Raw genomic sequence first — 24,454 nt, forward strand, 5'->3', positions numbered from 1 at the left:
CATTATAACATTGTTTATGGTAAAAAAAATCAATACGAACAACATTCAAGATTTATAAGTAAAAATCTACGTGGAATTTTCTCTCCGAGCCAGAGAATGGCCATCAATATTTATCTTGTCAACTGACATTTGCATATACACGGCTCGGGTCATTCAGTCAATGAATCGAAATGTCTTCTGCGCATAGGAAATGATGTGGTAGGTATTACACTTCATAAATACAAGTCCTTTAAAATTATATTGCAACTTGCGTCGCTCAAACATGGTTGTCCTCATTTAATCAAATGGTAGATGTTCACACATCGCGGATGCTTTGATTTTTATTATAATTTATCATCGATTTATGCGTAATAAGCCTTAAATCAATTTTAATTGACAGCATTAGTTTCTTTAACGTGTATTTATGATTATTTTCCAAATCGTGATTACATTGTAGTTTGATTTAAAATGTTAACCTACCTTGAAGAGAATTAGATGCCCACGGTACTATTAGTTTTGGATTGCCCTTATTGTATTGTTTTGGTTTACAGCAGAACATTATCTACTCAACTCGAAGTTTTCAAGTTTTATTCACCGTAAAACAGTACTTAACGTAATAATTTTAATACCCTCCTTAGTAATCTACCTACATTAACATCGATATGAATATTCTGTGAACAATTTTTTTGAGTCGCGAGATAATATTCAAACTTCAGCTTATATGTTGGAATTGGTAGACCTCTGTGTCCGGGCGTAGCTAGAATAGCCTCTTAGGCTACCAGCAAATAGGTAGCGAAAAAAGTAGATGGGACTTGCAATGTTGAATCGACTAAAACCTCCTGTGCGCTTAACAACCCGTGTCCCAGTCTCGGATGAGTTCATCCAAGACGCGAAGTCCCGACTCATGTCTCTCCGCAATCCACTTAATATCAAACCGGCGGTCTGGGAGCTATCAGAAGGCCGCCGTGACAATGCCGCCAAGGGCAATATATCTGGGATATCCCGCTGGATCATATCAAACGTGGATCTAGGAATGCAATCATCCGTTATGCAGTTTCTGTCTGGCAAGACGCGTGCAGAGCACTTTACATGTCGTCTTCATGATTCTACCCCGCCAATTCTGTCTCACCTCGGTATCGATAGCTACGACGAGGATACGGCTGCTCTGTCATGCAGAGCAAACCACGAGCCTGTGCATTCGGTCTTCTTCTTCCTATACTTCCCGAGGCTCAGTCGGGATTTACCTACTCCAACCTACTCCCCAAGGGCTTGACGAATCGCCTAGACGATCCGCATATCAGCCGAAGGATCGACCAACAGCCTGGTTAAGGCCTCCAGTATTGGTAATTCTGAACATTGGATTTTAATTTATATAAACATCTTACGCAGAAACTTAAATAGAATAATTTAACGCTTGGCCGTAAACACGGGGTTTATTTGATTAGGTTTTTGAATCAATAATGTAGCGGTCGGAACAAGATTACAATGAAAAAAAAAGAGTTTCAAAAGCAGTGCTTCGCGGCAGAAATATCCCGGCTATTACCAGCAGTCGCCGAAATTTACAAATCATTGTGAATTTCATTATTTAATACAGTGCTGGATCTTCGCCGCCGAATAAAAATTGACTATGTTTAATGCTAAAAGCTTGCAAATTGAACGTTAAGTTTAATTTGGCGCGATAGCTGTCACTCAACAGTCACAGAATCGAACGCAGATCCAAAGCTATTCCTTTCACAGCGTTCGAATCGTCCGAATATTCGAAGCATCCGCGGCACCTAATAATTATAATTACACCGATGATGTACGACGTAGAATATTTTTTCGATTAATAAACATTTAAGATAGTGAAAGTTTGTGATTTACGTTACGGTTGTCTCAGTTGGTACAAACGATGGAATGTTGTTCACGATTATGGTAAATGTTTATACATAGTTAACACGACGTAGCGTTGTGCTTTGAAATAATGTTTACCTACGGATTACATACTAAATACTGAAATAATACCGAGTCAATCTGCAATTCTTAATTTTCACAATTTGATTGCTTAGTTGTGTTAAGCATAAAATATATATTTTTTTTAAAGTAAAAATACTTTTTCGTTATATATATATATTATTAGTGCTGAATAAAATTAAGAGTTGTTTGTGCGTTATAGGTAGTTGATAATTTGTTCAATTATTGTAAACTATTGTAATTATAATATAAGTCACAGATAAGCGCGCGAGTTTTTGAAGAAATTGGTACTCACACCACCACGTTGGAAGATTTTTTGGGCCTAGTAACAAAACCTTTAAGCTCTTCTTACGTTCTGTTATAATATGAAGCGAAATGAAATGAATGTGATTAATTTGAGACTTTAATCAATTCGGATAAAATCAAATGAAACGAGATGAGATGGGATGAAATATAATTTCAGAAAAATAGTGGTAATTTCCTAAAAAATAATCAGTGGACATTCTGAAAGAACCCAAGAAGTTTTGGCCACTGGCTTTATTCCAATTTCCCACATTTGCACCTGCTAAATAGTTAATAAATCACCGTTATTACATATTTAAACCCGAAGAAAACACTAAATGAACAAAATAAAACAATTCACACATCTTAGTCACTCGCGTTCCCGCCAAAAATCCTGATTAGTCATTATTGGTGCAGAAAGGGGAATGCCACTTTTTTTTTGGGCCGCGCGACCTGGATTCTATGTAACTAGGTACAGTAATAATAACCTAAAAACTGACCGAAAAAATGTTTTAGTAGTTACCAGTAGCAGCACCAGCAGTAGGTAGTTCACAAAAAAACAAGTTGTTCTTCTATAAAGAAATATTTAAAATATTAATTAATATAGACATTTATCTAGATATATTATCAGTAATAAAATTTTATTTTTCAAGTTTATAGTCTTCTGAAAGTCCATAGATAGTAATTAAGTAGTCAATTACTTTTAACAAAGACGTTAATACGAAGATGATTGGAACTCTCTCAGCTTCACCTCCCGGCACTATCATTTTCATATTTTGTCAATAAAGCACTGGCATTAGTGACCTTGTTTCCGATTCATCGATTGATATAATCTGGCATCTAGAGATAGCTGTTTCCTCGGGTCATATCGGCTGTTTGCAGAAACCATTGGCTACATTTGTGTATCGTCTGTTGCATAGTCAACAAGCGCGCGGATACACGATCGCGCGGGAAATTTTTGTTTTTTTTTTCTATTCTCTTCCAAGGGAAAGGGATGTGAGAATTTACAGTCTTAATTTTTTTTGTGATCTTTATATTAAGCAGTGAAGTTTAAAAACAATTTTGTGAATATTTTGGATTAAGACACAGTTTTTTAATTAACTTAAAAAAAGGAGTCGGTTCTCAATTCGGGGCTTATGTTTATTCCTTCTGGTATTGAAGGACATTAATTGGACCATTCCAGTGGATGGTGAGTGGCTCTTCTTAAGTAGGTTTTGCGAAAAGTATTTGAATTTTAATGATATTTAGCATTTATCAATTGGTACTTCATATAAAAAGGGGGATTATCGATAAACAACAAGGACTTTTGAGATTCTTTTATTGTCATTTTTTGTATATATACGACGCACTCGGTAATATAATCAGTTAAAAAGCATTATAGGATCCGTAGCTTGATAAGTAAGACGCTTGGCATTGAGTCAAGAACAAATTTGCATACACATTATACATATCTAACATGTTTGACAAACGAATTCGACTTTAATGTCGTAAACTAAAGATCCAAAAATAATAATTAATCGACATAATTACTTTACTGGTTGACATTATAAATCTGGACGGATAGGTATCAGCATCGAGCCTCTTTCTGCTACAAATCATTTATGTATTCAGTTTGAAGCACAGAATATCCATCACTACAACGTTATTGAGTCTGCAGTCTCAAATGTCATTTTAGACTCTATTTAATCGTGTCTTAAGCATTGGTCATTGCAAATCCAAGGCTTTTTTTTATGAGATAGATCTTGGAATTTTAAATATTTAGGTGTTTAATTACATATTGTTATGATCTGACTGTTGAATTAATACATTCTTGGCAAGTCACGATCAAAATGACGATGTAGCTTTGAGGTGGTGTTGAGTTTGGAATCAAAAAGACTGCATACTTGCCGTATTAAAGAATTATTATAATTGAGAAAATAATCATTGTGTCAACTTATATAGATATTGATATTTTGCGCTAAATTTGCTGTTACTTTGATTGCATTCTCGAAAAATAAGCATACATACATTAGTATATTTAGGTATACTTTATATTAGTATAACATATAACATAAGTAGCATTACTTCTGTTTCTTCTTCTTGTCCTGATCATGACACTTTATTATTCTGGCATCAGTGTAACGTTCATGTTTAATGAGGCCATATCAAATAAAAATTCTGTGTCGTTTTGTAAAATAAGATCACAAACTATGGGAAGAGTCACCAGAAATCCTTTTTTTTTATTGCTTAGATACCGGAGCCTATAGACATCTTTCTTTTTTTTATTGCTTTGATGGGTGGGTGGACGACCTCACAGGCCACCTGGTATTAAGTGGTTACTGGAGCCCATAGACATCTAAAATGTAAATGCGCCACCCACCTTGAGATATAAGTTCTAAGGTCTCAGTATAGTTACAACGGCTACCCCACCCTTCAAACCGAAACGCATTACTGCTTCACGGCAGAAATAGGTGGGGTGGTGGTACCTACCCGTGCGGACTCATAAGAGGTCCTACCACCAGTAATTCCGCAAACTATAATTTTGCGGGTTTGATTTTTATTACACGACTAGCTGACCCGGTAAACGTTGTGTTGCCTTAAATAAGATTTCTAGGGAAATTCTACTGTAGAAATAAAAACCTCATTTAACCACATAATACCTCATTATAAACAAAAAAATATATCCAAAAAATTAAAATAAAAAATAAATGTTTGGGGTGGACAACCCTTTTCACTTAGGGGTATGAAAAATAGATAGTAGCCGATTCTCAGACCTACTGAACATACTATTGATACACAAATAAAACCAACAAAACATGGCTGAAAAATGTATAGTATTGTATAGCTCTCAAATATATTAAGTGTATAATCTATGATGTATAGTGAGTAAGTAAGACAGGAGACCGGCTTCGTCCCCATCCCTACTACGTGATGTTTGCTGGATCAGTGGTGACACCTGGTGGGGATAGTTGATCGATTGATAGTTGATCAGTAGTCGACCGGCGAGCGCGGGAGATCAAATTCAATTTAAAAAAAATCATAATTAAAGGAACTTGAAATTATAAACTCTGAATAAGAATTTATCGTACTACAATTATAATATTTGATTGCCATCTTGCAACCTTATTGCGGATGGAAAAATAGGGGTTGATCGTATAAGAGTGAAAATTGAGAGTAATATGATTTTTTTTATTTTAAGTCATGATAAAACTAAATAAAAAACTTGCCAAAAAAATTAAAGTTTATAATTAACAAAAAAAAGGGGTTGATCATAGAGGGATGAAAAATTGAGAGTAACATCAGATTTTTTATTTTAATTCATGACAAAATAAAAATAAAAATGAAAATCTTGCCAAAAAAATTAAAGTTTATAATTAACAAATAAAAAATAGGGGTTGATCGTAGAGGGGTGAAAATTTCAGAGTAATATGATTTTTTTTATTCTACGTCATGACAAAATAAAAACAAAATTCTCGCAAAAAAATTTAAAGTTTTTAATTAGCAAATAAAAAATAAGGGTTGATCGTAAAAGGGTGAAAATTGAGGATTGTATGTATTTTTGTATGTTGTATCATAAAAAAATAGAAATTAAAAATTTTGTCTAAAAAATAAATAAATAAATTTAGGGGTGGACTACCCCTAACATTTAGGGGGATGAAAAATAGATGTTGGCCGATTCTCATAGATACCTGATAAGCACAAAAAATTTCATCAAAATCGGTCAAGCCGTTTCGGAGGAGTATGGCAACGAAAACTGTGACACGAGAATTTTATATATTAGATGTTATTCGTTCACCGTGGAAGTCAGTCGTGAACATTGGTTAAGTACGTATTTCATTAGAAAATTGGTACCCGCCTGCGGGATTCGAACATCGTTGCATCGCTAGATACGAATGCACCGGACGTCTTATCCTTTAGGCCACGACGACTTCAAATGATGCGTGTGCAACTTGGTGCACTTCTTTTGCGGTGTGTGGTTTTCTTCATTTTTCATCCTTAAATCAAATTTCTCTTGTAATAGGGAATGCTGTGTGTAAGAGAAACGACCTAGCTCGTTTTGTCCTTTCCCTCTCTCCAAGGTCGAATCGTTTGCGAGACGTTCTGTTTATTTTCTTACTCTCGCTCTCCAAAATTTTATCTTTTCTCTCCAGCCGTAACGGATCCGTCGCGAGTTTAATTTGTAATTGTACCCTCAACGAGCCTAAAGAAGTTTCACTTCAAAAAAAGTAGGCATATGATAATTTAATGTTATTTTTATTCAGATACCCACGCATAGACAAAATATGCACTTGTCGAGTTTATTTTCTTGTAATAATCAAATAGCCATAACTGTAAAGATTCTAGCGGGTTTATTATTATTCACTGAAAAAAAAAAACTTATAAGTTCTCATTGTTACGCGGTGAGCGGTTTTGTAGTTTTAAAAAAAACTTTATTTTAATATACACTGAATTTATTTATCCTTTACAAAAATCTGATGTTACACGGACAGAGTTACGATGTTATGAGCTTGAAGATTGATGACGAACTTTTTGGTTTCAAGGAGAAAGAGAATTTATACATGAATAGTATTTACTAAACAATTAGTAAATGAGTCATTTAGACTATGAACCGTATTGGTAAACATATTTAGAATCCGTAAGGACACAATTAGTAAATGACGGAATTTTACCGATGTGAAAGGAATACAATATTAACTAATGTTTTAATTCCAAATGAAGATCTGATGTAAAGTAAACAATATACATATGATTTAGTAACATGAGGAAATAAGCATGTTATATAGTAACATGATTTAGAACTTAAGAACTAAGAGTTAGAGTACATTATGTGTTTATGAGAATTGATATATGACTTAGGTACTAGTGTGAGGGGCATAACATAACACCTCCCCCCTTAAAACAAAGGTTGAGCGTTGGTGCTCGAACTTTGAGAATTAGGATTTTCTGGATTTTCGATGTCATCTTCGTCTTCGGAGATGCACGATGTAGGATGACCTATATTGGCCATTGGAATTGAAACTTGTGTATTTCTTCTTCTTGAAGAATTATCAAAGCAATTGTTAAAGATCTGGATACATCCTCTATTTGACCTTCTTCGGGTCGCAAATGAGCATGGAAAATTCTTGAAGATTTTGTATAAGATGTATGTAAGCATTGTGATTCCGATCGAGAAATAGATCCATGAAAAACTTGATTCATGTTTCTTCATGAAATTTTGTGAATTGATTTTCTTGATTTCCTCTGAATATTTGTCAATATGGTGCTTGATTTGTTGTAATGAGTCCAACGGGATCTCATTGATTGGAATTGGAATTAGATGTGGTATTTCAAATTTTTTTTAATTCTTGGTAACAATCGTCAGTTGTTATATCCGGTGTGACGATTGGATACGTGATGTTTTCATTTGATGATTTAAATGCTGTAAGCGTGCTGTAGCCAGTATGGAGTTTGCAAGATGCTGGCAGCGTTATGATTCCTGATCCATAGAGTTTGTGGTTCGACACTTCACCATTACACTGAAGTACACATTGAGTTTCTGTGCTTAATACGTAGAGCCATTTATCACTTTCTAACTGCTGAAACGTTGCTATTTCCGCAGGAAATGATGTGACAGTGCATGATTTAGGAATTGATTTTGATTTTGCTAGCAGGACTTCAAGTTCACATATTGGTCTTGAAGTAGATTCATAGACGACCATATTTTTGCATAACCGTTGTCTCGATGCGAAATTGTTGCAGTTTTCCAACGAACTTGTAGAAACATACTTTTCTTGATTTTGATTAGTGGCTAAGAATATATGCTCTGGTAGGATGGTGGAGTGATATGAGGAATTATGATGTTGTACAGGGATTGAATAAATATGATATAATTTAAAATTATCGTTTGTAACTAAGGGAAATTCTAAGATGTATACGAGGCGATTTGAGTAAACATAAGCTGATAAGGTAGAAGAATCTAATAAGGTATGAATATTATCTAATGTTACGGATGTGACTAAGCGTTTATTTGTTCTAACATGATTTGACAATAGAAGCTCTTCGTAGAGACGCTTGAGAGAAATTATCGATGGGTGAACAGTATTTGATTTAGCAAAAAGAATACTAGTTAGACAATCGTTTATATCGTTTTCTAAGTTAGTTACTAATTCTAGAATTTGCAGGGAAATTGTGGAAATTTCTTCACTTATTTTAATATCGAATACAGTATTCTTTGTAGTGTTAATATACTCGTTTAGACGATTAATATTTTCATTGATAATTTGTTCGTCGTATGTGATTTTGAATATAGATTCATTAAAGTTTTTAATTGTAGAAGATGTAATTTGTAATTGTTTTTGCATTAGATTCATTACATCTAATTCTCGTTTTTCTAAAGAATTGATGCATTCATTATAATGTTCAGCATCCTGTGCGTCAGGTTTAGAATCTAGATTGTTAGGATTAGGAACTTTTAGCATAACTTTATGACCTATTTTATATTCTACAGAATTCTTAATTTGATTGTCATAGCGTTCTTTCGCTTTTTCTTTCATCTTTTCTAAATTTTGTAAAGCAGTTTCTCTAGAGACCTTTAAACGTTCATTTAAATTTTTTAAATAATCGCAAGCTGTGTAATCAGAGATTGGTTTTAGCGAGTAGAACGGACGAGGCTTAAAACCAAATAAAAGTTCATGAGGAGTGTAACCCGTGGAAGAGTTAACTGAGGTATTATGACATAAAATAGCGAGAGGGATGATTTGATCCCAATTTTTATGACGACGATTGCAATACATGCGTATATGATCTCGAAGAGTCGCATGGAATCGTTCAAGAGCGCCATTTGTTTGAGGATGATATGCTGTATTGAATGTGTGATTACATCCGAGAAATTTTGTTAGTTGTTTAAGAATGTTATTGGTAAATTCGGTACCTTGATCCGAATGAAGACGCTTTGGAACACCGAAGTGTTGGCAAAAATGTAAGATTTGTTTAGCAATAGTGACTGCTTCTTTGTCAGGAATAGGATATGCTTGAACAAATCTTGTGAGATCGTCTTGCAACGTTATGACATATTTGTTATTATTGTCACTAATTTCTGAATATGACACTAAATCCATTGATATACGCTCAAAAGGTTCAGTAGATTGAGAAGTTATGACCATAGGTGCTTTAAAGGATTTACGTTGAATTTTATTTCTTTGGCAAACGACACATGATTCTATGTATTCTTTAATTTCGTTTGTCATTCCTTTCCAGAAATATTCATCACGAATTTTTCTAGTTGTTTCTAAGATTCCACGATGTCCTGATAGAGGTTCATCGTGATAGGTTTTGAGAATATTAGGAATTTCTTCGGGCTTAGGATAACATATTTTATTTTCACAAATTATAATTTTACAATTGTATGATTCAGCGATGTATGAAGATATATAAAGTTGTTCGTTGATTTCTAGTTTACACGTATTATCATTTTTAAGATCTGGAACGTACAATGTATCAATTTCATGTTTTTGGAGACATGAGAGAAGAGATTTAAAATAACTTTCAGAATCCCAAGGATCGAAGTGTCTGGGTCTAGTGCATGTAAAGAATAAATTTTGATTATGATTTGAATTTAACAAATATACTTCGTATAGAGATTTTTGATTTTCTAAAAATGATTCAGTTTGTGAACATAAACTGATAGCTTCATGAAATAGATTATTTTGTGAAGGAGGTTCACATGACATAGGAATAAATATATTTTTGTGCTTAACATCTAACAATTGATCTGGAGACATTTTAGTAAAAGAAGTATTTATATTGGTACGATCTAAGGATTTGTAATGTTCAAAATTTATTTGTAGATAATCGTCTTGATCATCTTGACTTAAATCTATTACGTTAGAGTTCATAATAGCTGGACGAGACAGAGCGTCCGCATTAGTATTCATTTTTCCTGCTTTATAAACTATCTCGTACTCGTATTCTTCGAGCTTGAGACGCCATCTTACGAGACGACTGCCTGGATCTTTGATTGAAAATAACCACGTCAGAGGTTTGTGGTCAGTAACGATTTTGAATCTTCTTCCGAAGAGATAAGGTCTGAAATGCTTAACTGCCCACACTATGGCAAGCAACTCTCTTTCGATAGTTGAATAATTAGACTCGGCTTTATTTAAAGTACGTGAGGCATACGCGATTGGCAAATCTTTGCCAATATCTCCCTGTGAGAGGATAGCACCAATAGCATGTAACGATGCATCGGTAGTTAATACGAAATCTTTGTTGAAATCGGGATATTGAAGAATTGGAGTCATGGTTAAAATTTCTTTACATTTATCGAATGCTGACTGCTGATCTTTACTCCATATAAATGGAACATCTTTCTTGAGTAAGCTCGTTAAAGGTTTAGTGATTTTGCTAAAGTTAGGTATAAATCTACGATAGTATCCTGCGAGACCTAAGAATGATTTTATATCTTTACACGATTTAGGAATAGGAAAGTTTTTAACTGCTGAAACCTTTTCTGGATTTGGTTTCACGCCTTGATTTGTGATGATGTGACCTAGATAGGCAACTTCTTTGCGCATAAATTCACACTTGTCGGGTTGAATTTTGAGACCATATTTACGGAGTCGCTCTAAGACTTCAGTTAGTTTTTGTTCATGTTCCTGAAGACTAGAAGCAAAAACGACTATATCATCTAAGTACACGAAACAACGCTCTCCCTGCAATCCGTACAGAACGCTATCCATAGCGCGTTGGAAAGTAGCTGGAGCATTTTTGAGTCCAAAGGGCATTCTTAAAAATTCATAGTGACCATAAGGAGTACTGAATGCTGTCTTAGGAATATCCTTTTCATCAAGTTCAATTTGGTGAAAACCTGATGCTAAATCTAGGGTAGTAAAATAAATAGAATGACCTAACTTGTCTAGGATATCGGTGATGTTTGGCAAAGGGTAACTATCTCCAATAGTGATTTCGTTTAATTTCCTGTAGTCTATGACTACACGCCATTTCTGTTTTCCAGAAGCGTCAGACTTTTTAGGGACAACCCAAATGGGGCTGCTCCAAGGAGATGAACTAGGTTGAATAATTTTTTGGTCTAGCATTTTTTCAACTTGAGATTTTACCTCTTTTTGATGAACAAAAGGAAACCTATACGTTTTGGTATTAATCGGAATGTCAGAAGTAGTAGGAATTGAATGTTTTGTATTGTTACTAAAAGACAGAGGTTCGTCTTCTAAATAAAAGATATCTGAAAATTTTGAAATAATTTTGTCTAGAGAATTTAGTTCTTCGTTATTTAAATGGTCAGTTCTCACGAGTTGACGAACTTTATCTCGTTTATCGTGGACGCCATTATTTAATGAGTTTGTAAAGTTTATTTGTGAATTAGTATTATTTGAGTTATTAATTAATGATAACGATTTAGTTTCTACTAATGGTAATGATGTGATCGTCTTATCACGGTCGCTTGAGTTGACACAAGTTATGAGGAATCTTCCATTGGAAACTGAGATAAGTGCATTCGGTATGGTCAACTCTTTGTCTAGGGATTGTTTTTCGACGAACGCGTTACCATTACATATGTCTTTTGTAAAACAAGCGATCATCGTTTCAGATCGCTTTCCTAGAACTTGTTTACAATCCGACGGTGACTCATCTTTATCACCGAGAGTTGTTAACTTGTAATTTTTGTCTTTAAGACGCATGGTCTTAGATTGAACATAAATGGTAGCATTGAATTTGTTCATAAAATCGTTACCTAAAATACCATCTACACTGATATTTAAGTTAGCAACGTGAAATTTGAATTTTGATAGATTATCGAGGGACAGTCGTGCTGTACCAAAACTACGAATGGTAGAGTTAGTTCCAGATATTCCCACAATAGACACGATGTTCGATTCATCTAGAGGGGCTGTACCTATTTTGTCTTTATTAATAACAGAAATAGCAGCGCCTGTGTCGATAAGAAGGGTTACTGGTTGTCCTTCGATGTGAAACTTACAATAAAGTAGATTTTCTGGGGGTACATTGAATGAAGATATTATGTAAGTTTCTGTGCTAGTTTGACTCTTTGAGCTAGGAGTCGATTTTGAATGAGAATTCAAATTAATGATTTCGTTAGATTTAGGATTTGATTTAGAATTCGATTTAGAGTTAGATTTAGATTTTGATTTAGAATTAGAATTTGATTTTGAGTTTCGTTTAGAACTCGATTTAGAATTTGATTTTGTGATTTTGTCAAGAGGTTCTGATGATTTTTGAGTTGAAAAAGCTTTAGGGTCTACAAAGGTCTCGAAGTCACTGTCTTCAGTTTGAGTCGCAACGTCACTAAGTTGTCTCCGATAGACTGCTGAACTATGTGAGCTATTGTTCTCGAACTGAGGGGTGAAAATAGCTGTTTGTTCCCGATGAACTGAATTAACAACATTATTTTCTGTGACCTGAGTTTGATTTTTATAGTCTAAGGCTTTTTGCTCATTGTGTTTGTTAAATTGGTTTAGAACGTCGTTTGATTTAGTATTGGGCTTTAAATATTCGCGGTTTCCGAAGCAGTGCCCGTGAGCTCGGCCGCCTGCGAGTTTAAATTATTAATTTTGATTGAGTTGTGATCATGTTTATTTCTTTGATTATATTGTCTCTTACGACATTCTTGAATTAAATGACCAGGCTTCTTGCAATAGTTACATGATTTTAAGGGAGTTGAAACATTATGGTTGCCAGAGTTTGGTTGTGGAGTTCGAATATGTCTGGATTGACCATGATTTTGATATGGAACTGTGCTAGGGTTCATATTAAAAAGTTTTTGTCTAGCACTGTTCATATTTCGAATTTTCTCTTCCTGTATAGCAAAATTTCCGGCGTCAGTTAGATTGTTGAAATCTCTGGTTCTAAGCATTACGCCTATGTCAGAGTTTAAGCCGTTAATAAAAACGTTGAGAGCTGTTTCCTCAGCAGTAATTTTACGTCCTTCTAGGATGTCATCGTTATATTCGATACACAGTTTTTCAATTATTTTACTTCGACAAAGATTCACGCGAAGAAAATAGTCAGTAACAGTTTCTTTTGATTGTTGGAACATGGATTGTAGTTCTAACATAAGATGTCCTAACGTTTTAGTTTGAGAAAACTTTTGTATTAGGAAGCATTTTAAGTCAGACCACGTTGAAAATTGTTTGGCATGAACGTCTGATGAACTTGGCCCTGTGATTTTATTTAACGCGTATATTAAAAGTACCATCTGTTGTTGAACAGAAGCTAAACTAAACGCGGAGTCGCATGATCTGATAAATCGATACACTTGGCTAGGAGATGATGTATTAAATTCTGGAATTAATTGTAAGAGTGTAGCGATCGTAATTTCTAGAGCCATATTTTTGTTTTCTGCGCTAAACATTTTGAATGGCTTGATTTAAGAAAATATATGATATAAGAAATAACGAAAAAAAAAAAAAAAAAAAAATTCTACCAAAAGTCGCGAATTTGATTTGATTTATAATGATTTAAGATTTAAGATTTTATTTAAGATTTTGTTCAATATATATGATTTAGGAAAAAGATTTAGGATTGTGTAACAGATTAAGGATTAAGGATGAATTCAGAGCATATAAAAACCACTTACCACAGTACAATTAAAATTAGATTCTGCATGTGGACTCTCGTCTGTTCGGCGAAGTTATTTCAAAAGCCTTCAGCTACCGTGCTTGATTCACGTCGTCTTGCGGTTGCTGGCTGCTGCTGGGCGATGTGTGTCCCGTAGTTGCTGCTGCTGCTGTTGCTTGGCGATGTGAGTTCCGTCGCGATGCGGTGATGCACGTTAAAACTTCGTCTTGGCGATATTTCTATGCGGAATCCTACCGACTGCGCCAAATTTGTTACGCGGTGAGCGGTTTTGTAGTTTTAAAAAAAACTTTATTTTAATATACACTGAATTTATTTATCCTTTACAAAAATCTGATGTTACACGGACAGAGTTACGATGTTATGAGCTTGAAGATTGATGACGAACTTTTTGGTTTCAAGGAGAAAGAGAATTTATACATGAATAGTATTTACTAAACAATTAGTAAATGAGTCATTTAGACTATGAACCGTATTGGTAAACATATTTAGAATCCGTAAGGACACAATTAGTAAATGACGGAATTTTACCGATGTGAAAGGAATACAATATTAACTAATGTTTTAATTCCAAATGAAGATCTGATGTAAAGTAAACAATATACATATGATTTAGTAACATGAGGAAATAAGCATGTTATATAGTAACATGATTTAGAACTTAAGAACTAAGAGTTAGAGTACATTATGTGTTTATGAGAATTGATATATGACTTAGGTACTAGTGTGAGGGGCATAACATAACATCATTTCTTCGGCCGAACTTCGGAGTTCTTGGCGGTCTATCAATACGTATTTCACTCGTAGACTTAGCAATAGATGAAATTCAGAAGTTAAAACCTTACTATGAACCGATATGTAAACTTGTGTAATTAGTGAAATGGTTACATATTATGTATTATGTATGTATTATATACTATGTTTGAGTATTTAGAAAACACTGTTTGGTAACAAACAATGTGGGATCGTACGCAGATCTTTATTTGAAATTATACGTAAGTTTTTTTTTAATTAGAAACCGAACTTCATTCCACTTTAGTGTCATGCCTTACTTTTAGCGATGCGTAGTGGCTAAGTGGAGGCGCTAGGCAGTTTGGTACAAAGCCCTTAGCTTTATCAACCATCATGTGAATTTATAAAATTGAAATTTACCAACCTTGTACCGAAAAGTTGAATGAAAAGCAGCATTCAAGTTATGCCGTCGCGGTTATGGAAGGCAGAGGTAATGAGCACCATCTTGTACAGGAGACAAGTTGAAAAATGTTTACCTAAACAATAAGATATTGTTGGAAGGCTAACCGAAATAGCGATCGTGTAGGAAGCGGAAATGATATAAATATAGCAGTTTTAAGCAGAGTGAAGTACCGGTCATCGTCCTCGTCGAACCCGTCGCTTGCGCAGAAGGGCTTGACGAGCGAACTAACCCATAGACACAGCCCACTGGGTTTCTCGCCGGATCTTCTCAGTGGGTCGTGTTTCCGATCCGGTGGTAGAATCTGCGAAGCACTGCTCTTGCTAGGGTCAGTGTTAGCAACTCTCCGGTTGAGCCCCGCGAGCTCACCTACAAACGTTAGGGCGAAGCTGAAATAGCCTCTCAAGGCTATCAGTATAGGAAAAAAAAAAAGTAAAGTGTGCTGGATTGAAGTGAAATGTCGTTGTTTTTAAAATCTTTCCACATGCTGCTATGGCGCCACCTTAATTGTCTTCCTTTCAGCGGACTCTTTTTATTACACTGAAATGGTACACCTTGCTTCTAACCTCCATAGTTGTGGTCTAAGGGATAAGTCGCCTGAAGTGATACGACTATGCTGCTCTGAGGTGGGCGGTGGCATTCATGCTATGACGTCTCTCCTATGACGTCAGTTCCGGGTAACTATTTATTAATCTGTGGTTCCGGGTACATCTATCTGAGTAATAGAAAAATACGATCTTGTCTGTATTTTTTACTAATAAGTAAATATTTACGAGAGCTTCTCAAATTACATTGAAAAACGCAGTATAAAAATAAGATTTAGGATTTTGACAGCGCCTAAAATGACGTAGGTATAAAATGGAATGAACAGTTAATAATCTTATGGTCAATTTCGATATTTTTAAATAATTAAAGGACGAGATTAATACGACTCGATTAGATCGTCAATGAAAAGGTAATTTTGACCACAGATTAATTTTGAAGCAGATACGAAATGCTAATCTTAGCACAGTTCTTTACGTCAAATTTAGTTAGCGTTATGGCACTTATGACACACTTCAAACGTTGTTTACTATTGCTGGGAGATTTATTTTAAAACGCCATTTAAAACTAATCGGATAAACGCACGAATATTAATCTGCCTGCAGTTTGAATAAAATTTACTTTTGAAAGTTGTAATTTTAAAACTTAATCTTTTACGTGTTTCGGTAACTTTCTATTTAGATTTTCGATGAAGCTGAAGGTGGGATGTGTGTGGGATTGTTTAATTGTTACGTGAAATCTAATAGTTATCACTATTCATTTTTATGCAAATAAGTAGTAATATTTTTTCCTCGTTATATCCAAGGAACGCAAATTATTAATCTGTAGAAAAACATAATTTTTTTATCTGTAACTAACGACTCGCCCTCGGTTCGCTTCGGAAACTGTAATTTATTATTGATTTCTCCACTATTTAATGGATGTTATTATACATATAAACCTTCCTCTTCAATCACTCTATCTATTAAAAAAAACTGCATCAAAATCCGTTGCGTAGTTTTAATGATTTAAGCATACATAGGGACAGACAGATATAGGGACAGAGAAAGCGACTTTTTTTTATACTATGTAGTGATATAAAGGATAATGCTGGTATTAAAAAGCTGTTGCTTGCGAGTACAGAATTTACAGAGAATAATTTTATTTAAACAAATCCAGTACCACTTTAATGTACGCTACGTTATTTATCTGAAGAACCGTTTTTGAAACGGTACCTGTTTCATTCAGAAACATATTTCGAAGAGATTATCCAAACCCAGGAATCTTGCTCAACAAGACGCGTTAATAACAGTTTCATTGACAGCTAGTTTTGTAGAAAACGTTGCAATTGCATAAAGATGCAATCGACGTCTATATAAAAAAAAAAAAACTTGCGCAAACAACAAATACAGTTAAAAAACTGGTTTAACAACAAAGTAACGCTCCACATATTACGACTATGAACTGTTTCATTAATCATTGTGTAATCATTGATTTATAAACGTTTGGAAATGCGAAGGTTGCTCTCCGGTTCGCGGCAGACGATTCAAGTTTGCAATATAAACGACATATTGAAATCAGAAATAAATTAATATTATTAATAGATATTCAGATATCAAGAGCTACTTTAAGTGTTGTTTAAGTTATTTCACGTGTACATATTCTCTTTTATTCTCTAACTATTAGGTAATTTGCTTTTTTATGACTTAAGTCCTTAGAATTAAAATTAGAATAGTACCAAAGCAGTTTGTATAATTAAAAATGAAAAAAATTATTATGAGTAAAGATTATTATAACTTCAGCACATGTTTATGACACGTAAATCTATTTTGGTCACTGAAAAAAAAAGTTGAATCTGATAATTCGATTTGCAAACTGTAACACCCACGCAATTGTTAAGACGCAAAAAAGAGAAACTAATTAGTCAGCCGATTGAAAAATATTTTAGTTCGATCGCGTTACAAATTTTAGGTCAGGTTGATTAAACATTAAATTATGCTAATCGTATTCTGAGGAGCAAAAATAAAAAATCTAGCTGGCAGAGTGGCAACAAAACTACATTTTGATATCTGAAACGGACAATATTGTTCAAATTAAATGATTTTTATATTGCATTGTATAAACTCATCATGTTACTAATAACTTCCGGATAGACTTCGATTTGGGGATTTCGAAATTATACGAACTACTCTCACTGATTGATAATTATGAATATCCATTTAACTGCTTATTAAGATTAATGAAATTTCTTAATCGTGCCTAATTTACAATATTTAATACGTGACCCACAAAAATGATTCGTATACCTTTGACATTTGTCGTGACCGCCAGATTTTAGTTTTAAATCCTTAATTCAAAAAGTTTTATGTATAATTTAATGTTTTTTTACATAATATTGTGTATGTTAAGAACCGAGGAATCATTGGACAGTACTTATAATGCCTTGTTTTGGTAGCATTTTGATAAATGAGCATTTAGTTTGTTACTGGTGGTAGGACCTCTTGTGAGTCCGCGCGGGTGGGTACCACCACCCTGCCTATTTCTGCCGTGAAGCAGTAATGCGTTTCGGTTTGAAGGGTGGGGCAGCCGTCGTTACTATACTTGAGACCTTAGAACTTGTATCTCAAGGTGGGTGGCGCATTTACGTTGTGGATGTCTATGGGCTCCAGTAACCACTTAACATCAGGTGGGCTGTGAGCTCGTCCACCCATCTAAGCAATAAAAAAAAAAAAAAAAAAAAATTTAGAAATGGCCGTTGAAATAATTTAATTACCGCGGTCTTCATAGCCCGTCACGTATCGGGCAGGATAATAATAGACATTTTTAATTAAAATATTTTAATTATATAACATTAATCGAACTGCTGATTAATGTTAAAGGATTTTACATTTAGAACAACTGGATTCTTGACACTAATTTGTACTTATGTATTTATAATTATTAATAATATAAAATACTATTTGTTTTAATGGTATAACTTGAGAACAGCTGTACTGATTAGGTGATTTTGGTGACCTTATAGTGTTCATTGTAGTCTAAATCATGTGGACACGGAAAAGTAAGTGGCACTAAAATCGTGTTGTAGTTGTTTTTAGTATAAGAATACGTATTTTGCGCTCTTCGGTAGGTTTTCAATCATTAGGAACAATATGCTTATCTTCCTTCCAACGACAATAAAATAAAAAAATAGTTTATATTTAATATGACGAGCTTAAATTCTTCGTAATTTTTCTCTTAAGTAATTAATAGCTTTGAGTAAATTATTATAAGAAAGTTGAACAATTTTACGACATTCAACTACACGAAAAATTTCAATAAATTTCTCCTTTTATCACCAATAAACGTTGTTTACTTCCTAATCGCATTTAATGTATGGCACGTTATATATCACAGCGTTAAAAAGTAATAAAAATAATGAGGGAATTAATCAAACAAGCCATGGCTTCCGTCTGGGCGAGATTTAAAAGTCGTGTTGAATTATGTCAAATGCAATGTGTATTTTTTCTTAGCCTTGTTAAAATAATATTGTAATTGGTCATTAGAAATGTATCTAGATCTACAGAAGTAAGATCTTACGGTTAATCCTGATATGTAGCGGGCAACTGTCACCTAAAATACGGCCGAGATCCTCAGTGAGATTTTTAGTAACAAGATTAATTAGCTAGTATTGAGTCGTCGTAGCCGTAAGGATAAGACGCCCGGTGCATTCGTATCGAGTAATTCGATGCGAATGCGAGCGCCGGTGTTCAAATCCTACAGATAGGTATCGATTTTTCTAATTAAATACGTACTTAACTTATATTCGATTAACAACTTCCACGATGAAAGAATAGCATCATGTAATAAAAATCAATCCCGCTAAATTTATAAGAGTGAATACTGGTGGTAGGGGACATTTTTTAAGACCGCACGGGTAGGTACCACTTGCCTATTTCGGTTGCAAAGGGATCTCCGATTATAAATTCGCTTTAAAGGTAATGTAATTCATTTGTATGTGTTCAAATATTGACAAATATGAATGGAATTCCAAATGTGTTATTCTGAATTATCAGCTCCATTCTGGTTTTTGTCTAATATCTTCTATTTCATGACAGCTGTTGCTACATCACTCTCACTCCGAGATCGGAGGTCGTGTCAGTAAGTTAGCGTTGTCCGTGCTATGATTAGCCTGCAAGTACCAGGGCTGCACGAAGTTTCTAGTAAGGTGCGCCCACTGAGTTTCTCGCCGGATCTTCTTAGTGGGTCGCGTTTCCGATCCGGTGGTAGATTCTACGAAGCACTGCTCTAGCTAGGGTGAATGTTAGCAACATCGTCAGGTTTAAGCCCCGCGAGCACACCCACTTGTTAGCTTACGCTGACACAGCCTCTTAAGGCTAACAGATTAGGTAGGGAAAAAAAATTAAATCGCGAGTTCACTTAGTACAGAGCTTATTTGCTACGTGTGACCCCAAGCGGATGGTCCGGGACCTAGCAGCTAAATAAGGTAGTGAGAGTTTATGCGATGAACCTGTTGAGGTTTATCTTGAAAATATAGGTAACTCGATATATATATTTTTCAAATATCTTCTATTTTATGCTAGCCACCATGACAGTTTAAATCTTATTCCATTTAAGAAACAAAAGGTGAAAATGATAGACATTAATATGTATATATAAATACAAAATTTCCTCAGCTTTCTTCACTGTCGAGTGGTATAATTTTGAGTTATATTCGACTGAAATGGATTTGTTCATCCAACGTTTTAAACGAAATCACGAATGTTAATTTAAATAACCCTTTATCTAATCAAAATTAGCATGAATTAGTATTCGTGATGAGGGATTACATAATCAAGCCCTAATCGACGAGGAGCTGGCAATGTCTTACGTAAGAAATTAATTTCACACCGGAACTTTTTCTGCCTAGTTCCATATTAAATTTTGTTACGCGTGGATAATTCAAATTGAGTAAAAACCTAGTAACATGCTATTAATCATAAGTGAAATACAGAAAGCATCTTTTTCTCCGCCTACTATTATATAAACGATTATAAAAATAACGTGCTGATAAATGGTGTATATATGATTTACATAATGTGTATATATGTCGCAGTGGGCGTATAATATTAATAATGAGATTTTTTAAATGGATAATTTGCGGCTGTCTTTATGGCCTTTCTAGCTTCATTAGGACGGGGAAGGTGGTGTTTTTTTTTTTTTTTTTATTTCTTATATGGGTGACGGGCTCACAGACCACCTGGTGTTAAGTGGTTACTGGAGCCCATAGACATCTATAACGTAAATGCGCCACCCTCCTTGAGATATAAGTTCTAAGGTCTCAGTATAGTTACAACGGCTACCCCACCCTTCAAACCGAAACGCATTACTGCTTCACGGCAGAAAATAGGCAGGGCGGTGGTACCTACCCGTGCGGACTCACAAGAGGTCCTACCACCAGTGATTACGCAAATTATAATTTTGCGGGTTTGATTTTTATTACACAATGCTATTCCTTCACCGTGGAAGTCAATCGTGAACATTTGTTAAGTACGTATTTCATTCGAAAAATTGGTACCCACCTACGGGATTCGAACACGTCTTATCCTTTAGGCCACGACGACTTCAAAAGGTGGTGTCGAGGAGCGTGTGTAGTTAGCGGCGATGTTAAGGATATCGAGGTTATCGTGTCCCGCAATAGCATTCCAACTTATTACTATACTATAAATTTTAATTCTCTCATTTACTTATTAAAGTAAGTAAAATAGTAGGAAGTCCGTCGTATGGCAACGTTTAGAGTTTTATCATGAGGTACGGTTAATAAGAGAATCAAAGAAACTGGAGAATAAAAAAATTATAGAGACGCTAAAAACTGTTGAGATTTTTTAAAATAGCTTTATTATATCGTTCGGATCGTTTGGAACCTCTGGGTCTGCGGAGGGACTTCGGTTCCCTCTGTATTTTGTACCGTATGTTCCATGGGGAGTGCTCTGAGGAATTGTTCAAGATGATACCGGCATCTCGTTTTTACCATCGCACCGCCCGTCACCGGAGTAGAGTTCATCCATACGATCTGGAGCCGCTGCGGTCATCCACAGTGCGTTTCCAGAGGTCTTTTTTGCCACGTACCATCCGGTTATGGAATGAGCTCCCCTCCAAGGTGTTTCCCGAGCGCTGTGACATGTCCTTCTTCAAACGAGGCTTGTGGAGAGTATTAAGCGGTAGGCAGCGGCTTGGCTCTGCCCCTGGCATTGCCGAAGTCCATGGGCGACGGTAACCACTCACCATCAGGTGGGCCATATGCTCGTCTGCCTACAAGGGCAATAAAAAAAAATATCGAGGGGCGAAAGGTTATTTATTTGATTTAAGCGATATTTCGTTTAATACGCGACATTTATCTTTGTAATTGAAGGTGAGTTTAATTTAGTTTTAGCCCTTTTTTTATTGCTTAAATGGGTGTACGAACTCACAGCCCACCTGGTGTTAAGTGGTTACTGGAGCCCATAGACATCTACAACGTAAATGCGCCACCCACCTTGAGATATAAGTTCTAAGGTGTCAAGTATATAGTTACAACGGCTACCCCACCCTTCAAACCGAAACGCATAAGTGCTTCACGGCAGAAATAGGCAGCAGGGTGGTGGTACCCACCCGCGCGGACTCACAAGAGGCCCTACCACCAGTAAACAACATCAACAGCTCGATGTTTTTAATTAAGCTTCAATTAAGTTTACTCCATTCATATAGTTGAAGAATTTTTTGTGTTATGAAAATTTGTCAAATTTTTAATGGCTTCTCTGTAAAGTGGCAATTGTCACTTAAGCCAAATAGGTAACCTTTCACCCCTCGATGAGATGAACGTTCTTAAAGCGGTGTTTGAGGAGAGAGCTACACGATAGGTTTCGCTATATCTGGAATTGTTGATATCCACGAGCTGCGGCGACCTCTTGCCACTAGATAAGCGCGTTTACTTCTAAGACAATAATTTTTTTACAATAAAGTAATTCTTTCTTACACTATTTTTAATTCAAATTTATTAAAATTTATTTTCTATTTTTTAGTTGGATTTTCTATAAAAGCATATTTTGTTAGTTTTTTTAAACTATTATTTATTAATCATTTTTTAGTTGAATTTAAATTTTTTCAATTTTTTTTAAATATTGAATTGTCATCGGTCCTTAATAAGTATACCAAATTTCGAGTTAATCCGGTCAAAATCATGTTCAAAGATTCCGTTACAAACATACATACCTACGTCTGAAGCTAATAAAAGCATATTAATAAAGAACTGACATCTTCATCAAAGCCCACACTTGTCCATCGCTATAGATAGGTATCTCGTAAAGAATATACGAAGCTCGTATTTCGGCCCTTTTCATCCAGCTCTTATCAGCTGCCTTTCGCAAGGTGCCATACCTTTTTTTTGATGCCTTTGTAGGCAGACGAGCATACAGCCCACCTGATGGTACGTGGTCACCGTCGCTCATGGACGTCAGCAATGCCAGGGGTAGAGCCTATCCGCTGCCTACCACAAACCTAGACTACGTTTACCGATTCGCGATTTTAATAGGTAAAAAGCTCTGTTGCTCCAACGGTTTCCCAATTCTACGGCATGCGTGGCCTGCCACTCCAGCTTTATGATTCAGTGAGCTATGTCGGTGACTTTGGTTTTGTGCCGTATAACTTTTTTTCGAATTAAATGCTTTTCCGATCCGGCGGTAGATTCGGTGAAGCACTGCTCGTGCTAAAGCTAATGGCTATCAACGATCAGGTAGAGGAACAACAAAAAAAAAAAGAATTTTATTTTTAAACCATCATTTAAAATTAAATATTCGAATTTCACCTAAACACAAAATGTAAAAACGTTGACAATGTGGCATTGACAGTGCAAATATTCGGTGAAACAGACTATCTACTTATAAGATGATATAACACATTCAATGTTTTGAAATAAGATAGGTATCGAGTTTAATGTTTTTCTATGAAATTTTAACGTTGCACTTATAGGGTATTGAAAATGTTATATACTATATAGATTTAGAACTATATTTTTATAGAACTACTAGCGACCCGCCCTCGCTTCGCTTCGGAAACATTAAAACACACATGAAACCAAAAAAAAAAATTAAAAAAAAAATTAAAAAAAGTAGCCTATGTTCATCAGGGACAATGTCGGCTTCTAATGGAAAAATAATTTTTCAAATCGGTCCAGTAGTTTCGGAGCCTATTCGAAACAAACAAACAAACAAATCTTTCCTCTTTATAATATTAGTATAGATTAGTATAGATATAGATTTTAATGTTGGTAGTGCGTTTTGTAAGGTGGTGGTGCGCGTGGGTAGGTATCACCACCCAGTCTGTTTCCGCTGCATTTTGAAGCAGCCGTTGTATTGTAAGCTGAGACTTAGAAATGATTCAAGGTGGGTGGCGGTGTTTACGTTATCATGTCTATGGGTTTCGGTAACAAATGATCACTAGATATGCCGTGAGCTCATCTGGGCAATAAAAAAAAACTCATGTGCCATTTAAATTTTATTAAATTCTCACATCGAATAAAATGTTTAATTTCTGAATAAATATTAAGAAGTGCTCATTTAGCTCCACACAGAATAAGATTTTAAAAAAATGCTTAAAATCTAGCCACGCTCTCAATTTCGACATGAAAATCAAGTTTGTATTTGTAAAATTAGAAACTATTCATTTTCTCAGTCCAAAGTGCTCAATGTATTTTTTTATCACGCTAATCTAATATGTATAGACTCCTCTTTTTTTATATCTAGATCATTAGCTCGTGCATAAAACCATATATTACCTACTTATAATTTAAATTTAAATGCCTGTGGTAAATGTTTGCACACACTGTCACCACAAGTATCACTAAGAAAAGTTGCTAACAAATTAGTGTTTATCTAAGTACCTTGTTTATTGTTGTAATGATTAACTCTATGTAAGGATTAATGAATTTGCCGCTTAATAAAA

The 24,454-nt window shown here is 35.0% G+C and overlaps 2 protein-coding genes across 2 annotated transcripts in view; one reads left to right on the top strand and one right to left on the bottom strand.

The window, feature by feature from the left end:
* The first annotated feature begins 3,063 nt into the window (after positions 1-3,063).
* LOC114243744 (uncharacterized) overlaps positions 3,064-24,454 on the top strand; it is a 50,956-nt gene continuing 29,565 nt past the window's right edge. The window contains exon 1 of the mRNA XM_028175348.2: positions 3,064-3,403. The gene's annotated coding sequence lies outside the window, so the exon portion shown is untranslated. The remainder of the gene's footprint in view (positions 3,404-24,454) is intronic.
* Positions 12,401-13,561, bottom strand: LOC149500828 (uncharacterized). Its single transcript, XM_089735160.1, has one exon. The coding sequence runs from the start codon at positions 13,559-13,561 to the stop codon at positions 12,695-12,697; it is 867 nt and encodes a 288-aa protein (XP_089591286.1). The 3' UTR covers positions 12,401-12,694.

This window comes from Bombyx mandarina, chromosome 19 (assembly GCF_030267445.1).
Source record: "Bombyx mandarina strain Sakado chromosome 19, ASM3026744v2".
Lineage (NCBI taxonomy): Eukaryota > Metazoa > Arthropoda > Insecta > Lepidoptera > Bombycidae > Bombyx > Bombyx mandarina.

What these genes read in the sequence shown, in the direction of transcription:
- LOC149500828 (XM_089735160.1), bottom strand. Translation starts at nt 13,561, where the DNA reads ATGTTTAGCGCAGAAAACAAAAATATGGCTCTAGAAATTACGATCGCT.